The following is an 18,074-nucleotide window of genomic DNA, read 5'->3' as shown; positions in this document are numbered from 1 at the left end:
CAAAACTTACCGCAAGCCGTATCCACCATCTGCAACGACCTGTTGGGTAGGCCTCCTGATATCCCTGTGGCCTTCGAACGCATCCATAGAGCTCTTCGTCCTAGAGGGAGAGAGAACGATCCTCCAAGGGATGTGGTATGCTGCCTCAACAATTTCCAGTTGAAAAAGGATGTCTTGCGGAATGCCAGATTGCGACAACATATCTCCTTCCAGGGATCCGATATCAAGCTTTTCCAGGATCTGTCCGCCATTACTCTCCAGAGGAGGAGGGAGCTTCGTCCTCTCTTAGAGGAACTTCGCTCTCGTGCCATAGTGTACAGGTGGAAGTTCCCGTTTGGTCTTTCAGCCACCTCGCAGGGCCGCTCTGCTCTGCTGCGAGTCCCGGAGGACCTGGATCACTTCTGTGCCACCCTCGGTATCCCACATGTTCACTTACCTGATTGGTACAGCGAATTCCGCATTTTCCCACTTCACAGATCTTCATCTATGGAAGGCATCCAGATGGCGGAGAACTTCGTCCTTGGCCGACGCCGCACCCACTCCCACTCTTCGCCCCCTGGTGGGGGAGCTGGAGCCCCCCGAAATGGCAGCCCGACGGCTTCACCGGCTCACCGGAGAGCACGGCACACTCCATAGCTACCTTTGCTTGCTGATGCCTTTCCTTCGCTCTGAGATGCACTACTCACAGCTGCTTGGTTACTGGAACCTCACCCCCCTTTTATTTTTTTTGTTTCTTTTGTTTTTGTCATGATCTTCCCATCTCGCAATTTTTCTGAGGATCTTCACCTGTTGGACATTGTTTTTGATCCCATCTCCGGCGTTGTCCCCCTTGGTTTCTCCTTGGCCCTTCGGAACTGTCTGTTGTCCACGTCCTTATTGAACTTTCTGCTGGGCTTCTGGACTGCAACCCTTCGCCCCCCCCTCCTCCGATCCATCGGATGAACTACTCCCTGTGGCTCTCTCTCCTCCGCAAGTGGACTTGGACGCTTTTTTACTGGGGTCTTTTTTTTGTGCCCCCCCCCTCACTTCCTACAGGAGTTGGTTTCTCTTCCCCAGTTTGTGGACCCCTCCCCAGAGATATCCTCCTCTTGTCTCCTCGTGCCCTCTCTGCTTGGTCCAGTGCACTCCACTGACTTTGACTCTGCCCGCTTCGGTCCCGCAGCGACACTTACACTACCCCCGGAGCTTAGCTACTACATGTCATTCTGAGGGGGGTATGATAGTTTGCTTTGTTACAGATATCTATGATTGTCACTTAAATCCCATGTCCCACCTTTTCTTCTCCTCCCCTTTTTTCCTTATTTTTTTTTTTCTCTTGCCTTCTTCTCTCACCTTCCTTCCCTTCACTGGGGTTCCCCACTATTTCCCCCTCCTGTCCTACCCCTCTTTTTTTTTCTGCTCTTTTCGCTCCCTTATGTCCCTTACTTCTGATTGCCCGCTGTATCTCTTCTGCCACTCACTGTGCTTTTATATTTTCTTTGTCTGATTTGACTGTTATTGTAACCGGTGCTAGCTGCGGTGGAGAGGGAGGACCCCTGTCACCACCCTGGGGCGGACTCCTGCGACTTTTGGCCGCCCTTTGGGGGGGCGGAGCTGGGTACCAACTATTATATGCTCTGCATGCTGAATGATCCCATACTTGACTACTAATGGACGCGCCTTCTCATCGGTTCATTGGTCTTTTTCCTCTGGTTCCTTGGGAAGCCTGCCTCCTTGGCCCCAGCCACCGTGGCCCTCAGTGTCCTCTCTGGCCTTTGGCCACGGGGGCGCACTGAGGCCCCGGTCGCTGACGCCTGTTGTGCCGGGCATGATGGGATTTATTCCTCCGCTATATGGCTTGAGACTGTTTTTGCATTTTTCTGCTTATTGTAATTTTGCTTTCATAGTTCCATGTTTACTGTGTGTTCTGCTCCCAGATTGGGCTTGCTGCTGCAGCCCACTCTGGGACAGACACTGGGTGATTTATTGATCCAGTACCTTGACACCCTGTGTACCTTTCATTGCACTATTGTTAATGTTTATCTCTTTGACATGTTAATTTGGTGCCGCCTCCTCGTTAGTTACTTTGATGATCTTCCAGCCTCCACATGATCAATATGGCTTGCACCAGCCTCCCATAGAAGGGCTATTTTGCCCTTCTGCCACGCTGGGGGCGCCCAGCCTGTGAATGTGCTTGAGCTTACGGCCGAATCGATCCTCTCTGTGCTTCCATCATGTCTCTGTCCACCTCCACTCTTTTATTGCCCACACTCCTTACCTTCCTCTGCATTTCATCCTGTGACCATCGACTGCATGCTCGCTATAGTGTTGTTATATAAATACCTCGGGACCCTATCGGACACCCCTACAACTCCCCTTCCTAACCTTAGGTCCCTTCCTTACGACCGCTCCTCCATCTACACTTTCTGTCCTACACCTGGTTTCCTACTGATCTAGCATGCACCCCTCTAGTACTATCCCATACTAGCTACGGCTTTGGGCCTCCTACCCAACTACAAGTGACCTCGCAGGATTTTAGGGTTACGCCCACGTACTGGTCGCTTCCTTCCACGCTCGCCTATGGACGAGAGTTCTCACCTTTCGTCCACCTTCTACTGACCCTACTTCTTCCCTTTCCTTTTTGGGTGCTACAACCGGATTGTGCACACCCACGGTTTTCCACACTCTCAATTGTCTTGACCCCTCTGTGACTAGGACATCCTTCTCGCTCTCCCTTTTCCTTCTCTTCTTCCTCTCCTTCTATTCACCCCCCCCCCTTTTTTTTTTCTCCTCCCCCCTCATATTATACTCATACGGCACAATGGCCACACCTAATCCTCACTTGCCCGACTTGCGCTTAAAGATTGTTTCTATGAACGCTAAAGGTATGAACACACCCCAAAAGCGGTCGAAGATTCTACTGCACATGCACAGACTTCGAGCCGATGTGGTATTTTTGCAGGAAACGCACTTTTGCTCCGATAGCATCCCCCGCTGCACCAACAAATACTACACGCAAGCATACCATGCCACTTCGGCAGACTCCAAGACCAAAGGCGTCTCCATTCTTTTGTCAAAATCTGTACTGTTGACCATCTCTGACTCGTTAGCAGACGCACAAGGTCGTTATCTGTTTCTACAGGGCTCCCTCAAACACATTCCGATAACCCTGGCTAACATCTACAGCCCCAACCAGTACCATGTCTCTTTTTTCAGGTCCATAGTACAGAAACTGCTCCCTTTCCAAGTAGGTACCCTGATTCTTGGTGTGGACTTGAATGTCCCGCTGGAGCCACTGCTTGACACTTCCTCTGGCTCCTCCTGCCTCCCGTATCGTGCTCTTAAACAAATTAAATTGTGCCTCCGTGACCTCCAACTTCACGACTCATGGCGGACACTTCATGCACGTGAGAAGGATTTCACTTTCTTCTCCCCACTCCACGGCAAGTACTCACGAATTGACTACCTCTTTTTATCCCAATCAGCCTTGGCCTTTCTTCTTACAGCTTCTATAGAGCCATCCGCACTTTCTGACCACAACTCTGTTGCCATGACCCTATCTTTCCCACTCTCCGGCTCAAAGACCGGATCTGGAGCTTGGACGCCTCCCTGTTGATGGACAAAATCAGATCGGTTTCTATCCACTCTACTCTGAAAGATTACTTTGCCACTAATGCCACCCCGACACCTCCGCTCTTATCCAATGGGAAGCCCATAAATGTGTGATAAGGGGTAAATTTATCGCACTTGCGGCAGCTGTTCGGAAACAGAGGGAGTCCCTCGTCTCCGATCTCCTCTCGCGTATCCGTTCCCTCGAACTCACTCACAAACGCACCCTCGCGCAAGAGACACTTGACACTCTCACTAATAAGCAAGCACTACTCACGGAAGAATTAGACAGGAAAACCAAACACAGCTTCCTTCTGTCTCAGAAGCTGTTTTACGAACACACTAATAAAAACGGTCGGCTACTAGCGACAGCTCTCCGACGGAAGAAGGCAAAAACGATAGTTCATTCTCTTCGATCCCCCTCTGGGTCCTTGATCTCCAATAAAGACATTGTGGCAGAGTTTGAACAATTCTACCGCAATTTATATAACTTGGAAGCGGCTACTCCCCGGCCCCTTTCTGGGGCTTCCAGGTCCCAAGCTATCTCTGATTTTCTGGCTGCTAACATGCCTCAGGCTATCTCCCTGGACTTTCGGAACAAATTAGATGTCCTGATTTCTCTATCGGAATGGGAAAAGGCTCTTAAACATATGCAACCGAACAAAAGCCCCGGCCCTGAAGGATTGTCAGTGGCATATTACAAATCTTTTTCCACTCTCTTGGCTGCCCCCTTTCTGAAGGCCTTCAACTCCATATCTCGCGATAATCCCTTGTCTTCTCATATGCTTGAAGCCCACATTGTGGTGATCCCAAAGGACGGGAAAGATCCCACAGCCCCGGCCAATTACAGGCCGATTTCACTCCTCAATGTGGACGTCAAGCTTTTTGCGAAGATAATGGCTAACAGATTGCTCCCTCTTCTTTCAAAGGTATCCATAACGATCAAGTGGGATTACACCATTAAAGCGCTTAACCTACATCATGCCCTATCGGTCACCAACCAGAAGGGGTTCATGCTCTCCTTGGACGCAGAAAAGGCGTTCGATAGGGTCTCGTGGGAATACATGGAAGCTACGCTCTCTGCATGGGGTCTGGGCCCCCGCATCCTTAGCTTCATCTTAGCTCTCTATGCTCGACCCAGGGCCCGGGTCCGAGTGAACGACACCCTATCGAGCGCCTTCGACATCTCCAACGGTACCAGACAGGGTTGTCCCCTATCGCCCCTGATTTTTGTTCTGACCCTGGAACTCTTCTTACATTGTATTCGCCATAACGATGCCATACGTGGGGTCACGTTCGCTAACAACACATATAAAATTGCGGCCTACGCAGATGACTTCCTTCTATTCTTATCTGACCCTGCCACGACCCTTCCTACGCTTATGAAAGTATTTAATGATTACGCTTCCCTCTCCAACTTTAAAATCAATTTTTCAAAGTCCTTTGCCTTAAACGTTACCCTACCCCCTCAAGATGTGTTGCGCTGTAAAGCTAATTTCCACTTCACTTGGAAATCGGACTCCATTACCTACCTTGGAATAAAAATCCCCTCTAATCTTCAACATCTATATGACCGCAATTTTCCTCCGCTCCTTGCCCAAATTTCGAAAGACCTGCAGTCCTGGACCAAACTCATGTTTTCTTGGTTTGGCAGGGCAGCAATACTAAAGATGAATGTCTTACCGCGCTTACTTTATGTTCTGCAGTCGATCCCTATTTCGATCCCCCCGTCCTTTTTCAAACTTTATAAGCGTATTAGTACTGCCTTTCTGTGGCATGATAAGCAGCCGCGCATATCTTATGCCCATCTTACTTTGCCTAAACACAAAGGGGGAATCGGTCTCCCTCATATTGATCTCTACTATGCTGCTTGCCACCTCACCAGAATTGTGGACTGGAATGTTCACACACTCCACAAAGATTGGGTGACCATTGAAAGTGGTTTCACCTCCTTGGAACTTCCCTCACTGCCATGGATAAAGGAATCCCATGTACCTAGTGCACTCCAGCTTCACCCCCTCATTGGCCCTTCTCTCCGAGTCTTCCGAACGATGTGTGCAAAATGGAACATCTCTATGATTCCTGGCCCAATGACCCCGGTCAGAATGAACCCTGACTTCCCCCCGGGTATGCACCGCTCGTACTTGGCCGCCAATTGGTCTCTTGACCAAATGCGAGTCCACCACCTGTGGAGTGACGACTCGATTCTCTCTGCTTCTTCGATCTCGGAAACGCCGGGGAAGCCTCCCATACCACAATGGCCCTTCTTGCTGTTAACTCAGTTTCTCTGCTCTGCAACTATCCTTCCCTACCATCTACCACGCCGTTTGATCCCAACAGGAAGGTCCACTCCGTAAGCTTATCTCTACTATCCATTCCCTTTTATTGGACGAGCCCGACCAACGTAAGCTCAAAAGATGCGGAATCGGAGCTCAATATAACGCTTTCGCCGGAGGAATGGGAAAACATCTTCACCAATAACCATAAATGTTCTCTCAACGTGACTACACAGGAAAGCGGCTATAAACTCGTAACTTGTTGGTATCGTACCCCTACCTTACTTCACAAACTCTTCCCCTCTGTGTCGCCGATTTGTTGGAGATGTTTGACTGAGCAGGGTACACTCTTGCATATTTTTTGGTCCTGTCCACGACTATCTTCCTTCTGGCAGGAGGTGCACCGAATTATCAGGCAGGTGACTACGTCTCATCTGGCGTTTACGCCAACTCAATACCTTCTACATCATTCCCCTACCTCTAGCAGAACATACTCTAAATCCCTCACAGTACTGATGGTCAATGCGGCTAGACAATGTATCCCTGCTCTCTGGAAATCAGTACAAGTCCCCTCCATCAAACAGTGGCTCCTGCGCATTGCAAAAGTAGCTGAGATATTTATATTGCGAGAGACACCCCTTCTAAACATTACAAGAAATGGGCTTGTTGCATCCACTTCACTTCTACGCCTGAATACGCCAGCCTCTGCAATTGAAACTCTTTGTTTACCACCCTTCTCTCTTCAGGAACCTATTTTCCACCAGTGATGGCCCAATTTTGGGCCTACCCCGCCCTGACCTTTCTGGCTATAGCCGACCAATTGTTCGCATCAAATATCCTCCCCTTCCCCACCCTTTTTTTTTTTTTCTCCCTCTCCCCCCCCTTTCTTCTCTCTCTTCCTCCTCTCTTTGCCTCTCCTGCCCCATTTTCATGCCTTACCCCACCCCCCGGGTGTCATTTTCATCTCTCTTCTTGATGGGTGCATGGTTGCCCCCGGGCAGGCCCGCCGGGCATGTCACCCAGTCTGAGCTCTGTGCACCGACAGTTTGGATAGTGTACTCCTGACAACTCCCGCTTTCCCGTCTCTGGGTGCCTCGCGCCCAGGATATGGGCCATGCCCTGGACCTTACCCTTTCAGCAACATTATTATCCCTGTAGAGCTTCTTTGCTATTACAAGCCTCCCCCCCCCCCCCTTCTTTGTACTTTCATCGATGTGGCTGTAAGCTTGGGTATGGCTCCGCCCTCGGACTTTAGAACCCACACCTTGTTTTGTTCACAACTGATGTCTGTTTCCTTCTACTCTGATTCCTTTCCCGTGTAAGGTCCCCTCTTACCTACCACATTCTCCGAACCGGTCAGTTGTCCTTTGTTAGATATGTATATGTTTGACCCTTTGTAAGACTTTGGGTCCAGTTGCAAATTTGTCTTGCTATTGTTTGTACATTTTTATGCCTTATAAAAATAAAAATCATTTTGAAAAAAAAAAAAAAAAAAGCGTCCATGTCCAGAGGAACCCCGGCACCGTCATCACCTGGCCAATACCATTCCTACAGTGAAGCATGTTGGTGGCAGCATCATGCTGTGGGGATGTTTTTTTAGCGGCAGGAACTGGGAGATTAGTCAGGATCAAGGAATAGATGAATGCAGCAATATACAGAGACATACTTGATGAAAACCTGCTCCAGAGTGCCCTGGACCTCACACTGGGTCAAAGGTTCATCTTCCAACAGGACAATGACCCTAAGCACACAGCCAAGATACCAAAGGAGTGGCTACGGGCCAGAGCCCAGACTTGAACCCGATTGAACATCGTTGAAGAGATCTGAAAATGGCTGTGCACCGACATTCCCCATCCATGCTGATGGAGCTCGAGAGGTCCTGCAAAGAAGAATGTGAGAAACTGCCCAAAAATAGGTGTGCCAAGCTTGTAGCATCATATTCAAAAAGACTTGAGGCTGTAATTGGTGCCAAAGGTGCTTTAACAAAGCAAAGGCTGTAAATACTTATGTACATGTGATTATTTTTTATTTATTTTTTTTCATATAAATTTGCAAAGATTTCAAACAAAATTCTTTCAGGTTGTTATTATGGGGAATGGTTTGTGGAATTTTGAGGAAAAAATAAATTTAATCAATTTTGGAATAATGCTGTAACAAAACAAAATGTGTAAAAAGTGAAGCGCTGTGATTACTACCTGGATGCACTGTATATTTGCCTTAGCTTAGCTATTCTGTCGTTTCTGAGGGTACCTTATCTGTCTGATTCCTGTTTTGTACCAAGAACCCTGTCCCTGTAAACATCCTCCCGAGCAGGTCAGTTCAATAGGCACTTGTATGTTTTTAACTTGTCGCATCCATTCTTGAGGGTCTGATCTCGGCATACTGTGTTTCAAAGATTCTAGGCAAGCAATAGCAGCATAGAGGTCAAGAACCTGAAAAAAGAGCAAAATTATGAATTCTCTGAATTTGCTAAAACACTCAATAAAATCCTGTTTATTAATTTATTCATTTTTTTACTTGTTATGAAGTTGAGCATTTTTTTTTTTACTTCTACTATTTATTACAAAAATTAGACATTTCAAGAAAATACTGCATGACTAATTTGGAGCTAACAATCCAAGTAATTGTGACAGCTGTATAAATGCTTGAGGCATTCACAGAGCAATTGTTTCATAAATAAACCACCATGGGTGCTCTTAGGAATGAGAATGTTGGCATGTATCAGCAGCATACTGGAGAGCCAGACCATTTTTCTCAGGACAAAGCAAAATGTGCCTAAAAAGTACAAGTCCAGTCAAATTAATCTAAATTTAAACCTGCTCCCATCCCCATTCTAAGCCTTATACTAACTACTCTGTAAGGAAAGCTGTGCATACCAATCTATTCTCTGGGCGCTCCTGTCTGTGTGATTATCTCCCAGCATCGGCTTCAAGGGAAAGGGGGGACAACAGATGCCCCATAGTAAGCCTATTGGTGACGTCACTGCATAGGTATTGCAGCGGTTGTTGGCAATCTCTCCTCTTCACTGGCACCAGCCCCTGGGGAAACCACATGACCAGACTAGAGTACCCAGGTAATAGGCGAGTACACACATATTTCCTCTACATAATAGTTAGGCTTAGAATGGTGGTGGAGGTAGGTTTAGGTTTAGATTTGATAGGACTTCTATTTCAGAGATCTGACTAAGCATGAGTGTTGCGGCTAGGAGCACTGTCCAGGAGGAGTGTAAAATTGCTTAACAGTCAGTTTGATCATGAACAAGGTAAAACCAAAGTCTATTTGTGTAGAACACAGAAAGGCAAGAATCTTGTAAAGTATACAATTCATCTAGTCAGAATTTGTCAAGAAAGTAATGGGCAATATGCTTTTGTTTAGATATAATAAAAGATTCAGGAAGGTCATGTTGATCCTTGCTTCCCCACTGAGGGGAAACAAGCATGTGCACATGAGCTACGTTGATGTTTCACTGGCTGCATGCTAGTTTGAAGTCTGTGATTATAATAATAAAAGAAACAAGGATAATGATGCCAACTCCAGAGCACTTCAAACACAAAGCAGCAGTGGCTTCTTTCTCATCTTAAAGCGGAGTTCCGGCCACATACACATTTTTTACCTAAAAATCCCCCGATAATCCTAAGCTATCCCCAATTACCCTAACACTAACCCCACATTACAGGTCATTACAGTTATAGAATAAAGATAAATACTTACCTTTAAAATTGATTGCAGAGCGCGGCCATCTCTGGTGTGGGCATTTGAAGCCCTGGTGTCCCCCGTTGTGTCCTACTTCCGGGTTCTTGGCTACCCAGAATGCCGATCGCAATCTCGCACGTGCACTGTAGATTGGGATTGGCAATCAGAGTAGCGGCCAGGGCCATTCCCATTGCATCCTGGGATTGATGACGCTTATCTCCCAGGACGCAATGCAAAGGAGGAAGTGACGTCGGGGGCCACGGCCGCATAAGGAGGAAGAGGAAGGGAGGTAAGTTTATTTTCATTAAAAACAAGGTAAGTGAAAAAAAAAAAAAAACATTAACTATCCAATTCTTTTTCAGGTTTTTTTATGCTAACTGATGCTGCAAAGTTTATTTTTAGGGTGGAACTCCGCTTTAAAGTATATCGAACATCTAGGATGTTAATTTCACTTGTTTTGTTCCCTGTTATTCTAAGTAAAGTTACCTTCTGTACCATTTAACGGAGTTACTCTTAATAAAAGCATAAAAAAAAAAAAAAAAAGTATATCGAACATCAAAACTCTATTATTTTGGACAGAGCAGGGAATGGTTAAAATCTGTCAGGTTTTTTGCTCTCTGTGCTCCACTGGGGAGTTCTCCTTGCACTCCATTATTATAAAGACAACAGAATGAAAGGGAATCTCTCCAAACTAAAGATAAATCTCCTCTTAGACAGCCGTCACAAATGTCCCCATTCACATAATTTCTCTCAGATTTGCTGTCACTTTCAGTCCCAATGACAATGGTAACCAGATGGATTAGAGAACGTGAATCTCCCTAGAGGTTCCAAACCATTCCCAACTCTATCCAAGACTTCAAAATTGCCTTTAGATACACTACAAAAAGGAACTTCACCCCAGGGGCTAAATTTGCTTTTAACCTTCTCTTACTTGGTTTGCTGGGATATCCTGAATTTACATACTCACCTGTCTAACAAATCCAGCATTTCCCTACTGTGATCAGCTGCTCAACCACTGCACACTCCCGTACTGCCATCTTCTTCCCTGATGTCCCTGATATATGTCCAAGGAGCTAGAGCAGGGCTGACATAATTTTTGCCTTGGCAAGAATGGATGGAGGGAGTGGGCTATGTGACAGACGCGGGTATCAGATCCCTGCCCTTCTCACTAACTCGAGACAAAGAACAACCCAATCTCACACCCTACTGTCACTTACATAACAATGCCACTCTAAGCTGCACCCTGCACGATGATTTTCCAGCTCTCGAGACCACAATCTAGGTGCCAGCAGGCTGACAGCGATGGTCATTGGACTAATTAAGCAATTAACCCTTTAAATTTTCCAGCTCTCAGGACCACAATCTAGGTGCCAAGCAGGCTGACAGCGATTGTCACTGGACTAATGAAGCAATTACCACCTTAGTTTGGTCCGTAATTCTAGCAATTCCAACTATGATTTTAGAATAATAGTCTGTAACACACACTGTCACCAGAGACAGGTATGTTCAAAGGATTTATTCTATACAGTAGCACTTTTCAAGAGACAGGTTCTTTGTTAGCTTGCATTAAGAGCTTAGGGACAAGGTTAACACTTTTCAAAATAAGGTTTTAATAATGAAAAGGTCAAGGTTGGTGCAAATAAAATATTAACAGAAAAAAGGTGGTTCAAAGAAATAGAGACATAATTCAGGAATAGAAAAATAAGGTAGAACTGAAGAGGAAAGATACTTGCAGTGAATGTCCTGGGTGCTATCAGAGTTTAGTCGATGAGCCAGGTGTTATTGGTTCTCAAACTTGACAGATGTTTCTGCTTTAGTGGTAAAGGAGAACTCCCAACTATTTAGGGATCTTCCTTTTTCTCTGGGATCAAAGGGGTGCTGACAGTTTCTCCTGACCAATAAACGGAGTGGCCACGGGCTGTCCTGGGGTTATGAGAATAGCAGGTCCCTCCCTTATAGACAGTTTTATACCACTATTCATATCTTCCTCTTGCATTCTTTAAACTGATATAATTATTGTACAGCATTGAATTTCGCATCCAGGGATACTAAACAGGGTAGCTCAGATAAACCGGTCACCCATGGAATATCTGACAGCTATCTTCCCTTCTATATGTGCTAGTGTGATCATGTATGACCTTAATTTATTCAGCACGACATTTCTCATCCAAATATATACTTATTATAAATGTGTCATGTTCCTGTCTCAGTTTATGAATCATGTGTGGATTTGTTACATTTTGAATTGGGCAGAGCTCTCTCATTGCTTTTTACAATCCCCATTAGTTCTGGTTATCCTTAATGGATTCAGTCATAGTTTTACGATAGGTCTGGACAGAAGAAACAGACATTCTACAGGGACTCAATTAGCAGTTTACAGCTCTGCACAGGCCTAAGTGCTGGTTTTTGATGTCTCTGAGTTGAGATAATGGCTCTTTTGAAGTGTAAAACCTATGCATTTCATTAATTCGAGGAGGGAGGGGGTTATCACTGTGGCAATGTGTAGCTGTTCTGTAAGACTGTCATGGCTGACCTATAATGACTGAACAACATGGCCGCTTACTACAGCTTTTCGTGTGTCCAGTACGAGATATCATTACAGGCTGAACCAAAAAAATTGGATTTTTGACTTACCGTAATATCCATTTCGCTGATGTTCATTGACGGACACAGCTCCTGATCTTCTTAAACCTTGGGTTATACTGCCCTCTACAGGAGTAGGACATTAGGAAGAAAAAAAGTCTGGCGATGCCTATGGGCAGTCCCAGGGGGTATACACCTCTCTCTGCTATATGTACTCAGTTTTGTTACAAGCAGTGTCAGAAGAAATACAATTCCACATAGGGGTGGGTGCTGTGTCAATGAACATCAGAGAAATTGATTTTACGGTAAGTCAAAAATCCCATTTTTGCTTTCGTTCATTGACGGACATAGCTCCTGATCTTCTTAACCATTGGGACATCCCAAGGCAGTGTTAAACATAAGGGGTGGAAGCAGCGAAAAATAAACTCCCACTATAGCCAACCAGGTAAACAGGAGCTAAACCAAAACAACTGGAGTTCACCTGAAGAAAAAAAATGAAAAACCCTTAAAGAGGACCAGATCCTCTAAACAGCAGCCTGCAAAAACCTTGCAGCCAAAGGAAGCATCCACAGATGCCAACACATCCACTTAATAGAATTTTTTGAACATATGCACAGACGACCAGGAGGCCGCCTTGCAAACCCACGTCAGAAGGCCCAGGAGGCACTGAGCACCCGAGTAGAGTGCGCCTTGACAGGGAAAGGAGGAACCTGACCCCTGATGGAATAGGCCTGAATCACCGTCTGTCTGATCCATCCAGAAATGGTCGCAGAGGAAGCGGACAACCTTTTCCGAGGCCCATCCGTAAGCACAAATGGTGAGTCTGACTTCTGAAAAGACTTTGTAGCTGCCAAGTACACCCTAATTAACCAGGCCACATCCAAGGCATGCAAGGCAATTTCCTTAGAATGTTTCGACCTGGGACGCAGTGAAAGAAAACACAATGTCTTAATTCAAATGAAAATCAGAGACAACCTTTGGAAGAAATGACGGACAGGGACGTAGAACCACCAAGTAAGGTGAAAGAGAGTATAACGCCGCTAGTTCCAACACCCTGCACACAGAGGTGATAGCCGCCAAATAGGCCACTTTCTGGGACAGTGTAAGCAGGGGAATCTCCTGAAGATTCTCAAAAGGAGGCTTCTGGAGGACTGAGAGCACCAAATTGAGGTCCAAAGGCAGCAACGGAGACCGCACTGGAGAGGGCAAGTGCCTAACTCCCTGATAAAAAGTACGCACCAGGGAGTATGCACCATGGGCCATTTAAAGAAGAACACTAAGGCCAACACCTGACCCTTGATAGTACTCAAGGTCAGTTTCAGCTCAACCCCCCGTTGAAGGAAGGTCAAGATCCGAGCTACCGAGAAGGAGCAAGGATGAACTCCAAGAGACTCACACTACGCAATGTATGACTTCCACGTACGATGGTAGATCTTCCTAGAAGTAGATTTCCAAGCTTTTAACAGCATTGGAATCACCGACAAACCTCTATCCATCAGCACCTGCCGTTCAATAGCCAAGCCATCAAAGCCAGCGACTGTAAATCAGGATGGAATATTGGTCCTTAGGACAGCAGATCCTCCCTGAGAGGAAGCTACCAAGGATTGTCGGTGACCAGCTGCACCAGATCAATGTACCAAGAGTAGCGAGGCCAGCCCGGAGCCACTAAGACGACCAGAATACCTTCTGCCTTGATCCTGCCCAGAAGTCTTGGCAGAAGGTTGTGAGGAGGGAAAGCATAAATCAGATGGCAATGACCCCATGGGACCACCAGCGCATCTGTGGCGTCTGCCAGAGGATCCCGTGACCGAGCCACAAACCTCTGCACGTTTCTGTTGAGCCGAGATGCCCCTCCAGAGACACAACTGATGAAATACCTTTGGATGAAGAAGCCACTCCCCTTGGTCCAACGCCTGCCGAATGAGGACTGCCTTCCAGTTTTCCACCCCGGGAATGAGTACAGCGGATAGAGCTGGAACTAACCGTTCTGCCCACCTAAGAATGCCGACAACCTTCAGAGCCACCAGGAAACTTCTTGTGCCTCCCTAGTGATTGACATAAGCCACGGCCGTGGCATTGTCTGATTAAATGCACACTGGACATCCCTGAAGATGATCTGTCCAATGGTCCGGGCACAGTCTGATTTCTCGGAGTTCAAAGACATTGATCGGTAGTCTGGACTCTTCCAGTGTCCAGAGCCCCTGAGCAGAAATTTTGCCGAGGTCGCCTCTCCAGCCGGACAGGATGGCATCCGTGGTGACCACTGTCCAATACAAGGGGAGGAAGGATTTGCCCAACCGAAGCGCCAGAGAATGAAGCCACCATATCAGGGACTCCTTCGTTCCCCGGCTCAGCCGGATCTGATTGTCCAGAGACTGTGGAGTCTTGTCGCATTTAGCCAGAATCTCCCTTTGCAGGGATCTCGTATGAACCTGTGCAAACTCAACAGCCTCGAAGGTAGACACCAGCAGGGCACAGCACCCGCAAGCAAGTCTAGAGGGATGACCATCTGCTGGACAGCAGGAGATGAGATGCAGCCTGCAATTTCTGGAGTTTGTCCAGAGGAAGGAGCACTCTGGCGAAGGCCGTGTTCAGAGTCAGACCCAGATAGTTCATCTATGTGGACGGAACCAGAGCAGATTTCTGAAAATTCGGAATACAGCCAAACTTTCTCAGAGTTAGTATGGTGATTTCAAGGTTTTCCACCAGAGCAGTAGGAAATCGCCTAAGTAGCCCAGTACCGCGATCCCTCGTTGGCGCAACAATGCTAGCACCAGGGCTAGCACTTTTGTGAAGACCCGAGGAGCAGAGACGAGAATAAAGGGTAACTGATGATGCTACTCTACCACATCTAAGCTGAGGAATCGCTGGGGACCGGCACATATTAGAATGTGAAGGTAAGCATCCTTGATGTCGATAGAGGCAAGGAAATCCCCCTGATGCAGGGATGCTACCACCGTGCAAATGGACTCCATCCTGAACTTCTGGCACCCGAACAAAGTAGCTCAGCACCTTCCCTTCATTCCTGGGAACTGTAAACAGGTTTGAGTAAAAACCCTGAAAAAGTTCTGAAGTCGGAAACCGGGAGAATCACCCCTTGAAGTAACAGGTCTTGTACTGCCCCAAACAGACCCTGTAAGCGGTCCGGGGACAGGCGCAAGTTGGAAGGAAAGAACTTTGCCGGGGGAAAAGAGTGAAACTTGTAGCCAGACTGAATGACTTTGTGGACCCACTTGTCTTTTACCAAGGAAGTCCACGGGTCCGGAAACCAGCGAAGACATACCCCCACCCCCAATACGGGTGAGGGCGCACCTTCATGCTAAAGGAGTCCTGTCCGCGGGTCTGGAGAAGCCCGCTCTAGGCTTGCCAGACCAGGTTTGTTTGGATCCTCTAGAGGAGGCCCTGAAAGGCTTCGAGCTCTAGTCAGTCAAACCTGAGGAGCGAAAAAACGTCTTATGAGCTGAGAAGGAGGGCCCACATCTACGAGGAGGTTCCTTGCCCTTAGTAGCCTGCGGAAGAAAGGTACTCTTTCCCCCTGTGAGACCTTTAATGATGTCATCCAGGGTAGCTCCAAACAGGCAATCTTCTTAAAAGGGAAGATGAGTAAGGCCTTTTTAGAAGTCTGATCCGCAGAGCCGAGCCACTGGGGGAACAGCATCCAAAGAGGCATCACAGATAAACTGCAGCCCCTGGACCCTGCAGTTCAGCAAAGGCAGGGGGGAGCTGTTCTCCCTCCAGGTTACGACGTAAAAGCTTATCCCACTCAGTCAGAGTTTGCGACACCAGGAGTGTACATATAGCGGGACACACCTTCCGCCATCCTATCAGCCGGATCCTTAAAGACCCGGGACTCTTTAACCGGAATCACGGCTGTCTTGTTCAATCTAGAAACCGGTGGAACAGTCCACTTCTTAATATCCACGTCCGGATCCAAGCGGCGGCCGAATCAGATTCAGGATCTGATTAGACAGATGAGGCAAGAAAAGGCGGGGGCGCTTTTTGCTAGCCTGTCACCTGAAAGCCACCTCCACTCAGGACATAAATTCAGGACCGCCATCAGTGCATCAAAGGATGGTTGGGACCCGGAGGGCCCCGCAGCCCTAAAGAGGTGATCAGGTGGGAAGATGTGCTCCAAAGACTCCATGAGTCACCAGGGGGATCCCACAAAAAGTGTAAAACACTGCAAAGGGTTTTACACACAAAGCACTAAGCGATCCTCAGCAGAGAGTGAGAGAGGACCCCACCAGACTCCCCACCCAGCAGAACCAGACACCTGCAGCCAGGATAATCTGAACTTCACCTTTGGTGATCAGGAAGAGAAAAGATCCAGGAGTCAGCACCAGGGGATGAGGAGGGGCTCCCACCGCCCAAATCGCCCCCCACAGGGCTCCACTTTCATGGCCACCGCTGTTTTCAATGGCAAACCAAAACAAAATGGCAGCTGGACTAAACAAACATTGCCGCCGTGCATAGAGCACACAGGCTACAGCGAAATGGCAGCACCACCAGGAGGGATCCCTAGGCCTCAAGGATAGACCCAGGCAGGACGGGGGCCCTGGCAGGGGGCCCCACCAGGTACAACCCTCCCACACAGCCAATCGTCCAGTCGCCAGTGGCGCACCCCTCCCCCCATCCCCAGTATAGCGTGCTGCCCCCACCCCAGGAGGTGGCCCAGACCACCCACACAGCCCCAGCATAAGTGGAGGGGGGGGTAGGATGGGGGGACAGATGAAGAGGGGTGCCTAAAGGGAAAGAGGGGAAAACGGGAGTCTGACCATCCCATGGAGAGGCCCACGTCCACCCCAAAACCCTCCAGGGGGAGAGGGGGGACAGCTACTCACCATACCAGGAACCAGACGGGCACCGCTCCAGACAGAATCCCTCGCCATCTAAACTGGGGGGCTGTCAGCCAGGAGGAATGCTGCAACTCGGGATGAGACCCGATCGTATGAGACAACGTGAGGCGTTTAAGTCGCAGGCCAGCCCCCATCCGGTGGGGCTATGTCGCGGCCGACCTAGCGTGGAGCTGAGGTCTGCGCATGCTCGATGGCCAGACTGGGATGACCACTGGATCTAGATTATCCAGCCTGTCACTCAGTCCAGCAGTTGATTGTAGATCTCACAGAAAAAAAACAGGAGAAAAATTTCTATCCAAAAAGAAAAAATTGCCATGATCGGAGATCCCAGCAAGGAACTAGGTCCTTACTTCTGACTAGGCAGAAAATAACTGAGTACCTATAGCAGAGAGAGGGAGTATACCCCCTGTGACTGCCCATACTTTTTTTCTGCCTAGTGTCCTACTCCTGTAGGGGGCAGTATAATTCAATGGTTAAGATGATCAGGAGCTGTGTCCGTCAATGAACGAAAGATAAATTATTATTTTTTTGACATACTTTTATCAGAGTAGTTCAGTGTCATCATAGTGACATGGGGGATGATCAGGGTTTTTTTTTTTTTTTTTTAACACTTTGATTATTGTAATAGCAATGTTTTGAACTGTTATAACTGGGTTACATTCATAACAGCTGTGATTTACTACTGTGTGCGGTCATTGGCCCACAGATATCACATGGTGCAGGGTGCTGTGATTGGCCCAGGTACCACGTGATAGCTGTGGGACATTCACATCATCACTATAGAAATCACAGCTGTTATGAATTAAATGCATTTATAACCGCTTTGTTGAGATTGTGATCATATGATCGCATAGCAGTCACATGATCCCCATACTGGAAGCCGCAATCTGCTGTGTCCTGTGAGACACACTGTTTGAGGGAGCAGCGTGCTGTGTACCCCTAATTCAGGACAGGCCGGAAAATATAAATGTACACGATCCAGCCTGCCAGTGTTACCCTGTCGCAGTAAATGTACTGTGGCTGGGCGGCAACCAGTTAATTAAAATGGTCAGAACACAAAGAATGAGACTGATTTACT

At 47.6% G+C, this 18,074-nt stretch overlaps 1 protein-coding gene across 1 annotated transcript in view; it reads right to left on the bottom strand.

The window, feature by feature from the left end:
• LOC309553784 (E3 ubiquitin-protein ligase RNF213-like) overlaps positions 1 to 18,074 on the bottom strand; it is a 678,906-nt gene that overhangs the window by 244,788 nt on the left and 416,044 nt on the right. Inside the window, exon 37 of the mRNA XM_082255197.1 lies at positions 8,115 to 8,296. Within this exon, the coding sequence (XP_082111323.1) occupies positions 8,115 to 8,296 (182 nt within the window). The remainder of the gene's footprint in view (positions 1 to 8,114; positions 8,297 to 18,074) is intronic.

This window comes from Pelophylax lessonae (assembly GCF_965119305.1).
Source record: "Pelophylax lessonae genome assembly, chromosome: 4".
Classification (NCBI taxonomy): domain Eukaryota; kingdom Metazoa; phylum Chordata; class Amphibia; order Anura; family Ranidae; genus Pelophylax; species Pelophylax lessonae.
Note: the sequence above shows the minus strand (reverse complement) of the source record. Positions and strands in the feature narration are given on the sequence as shown.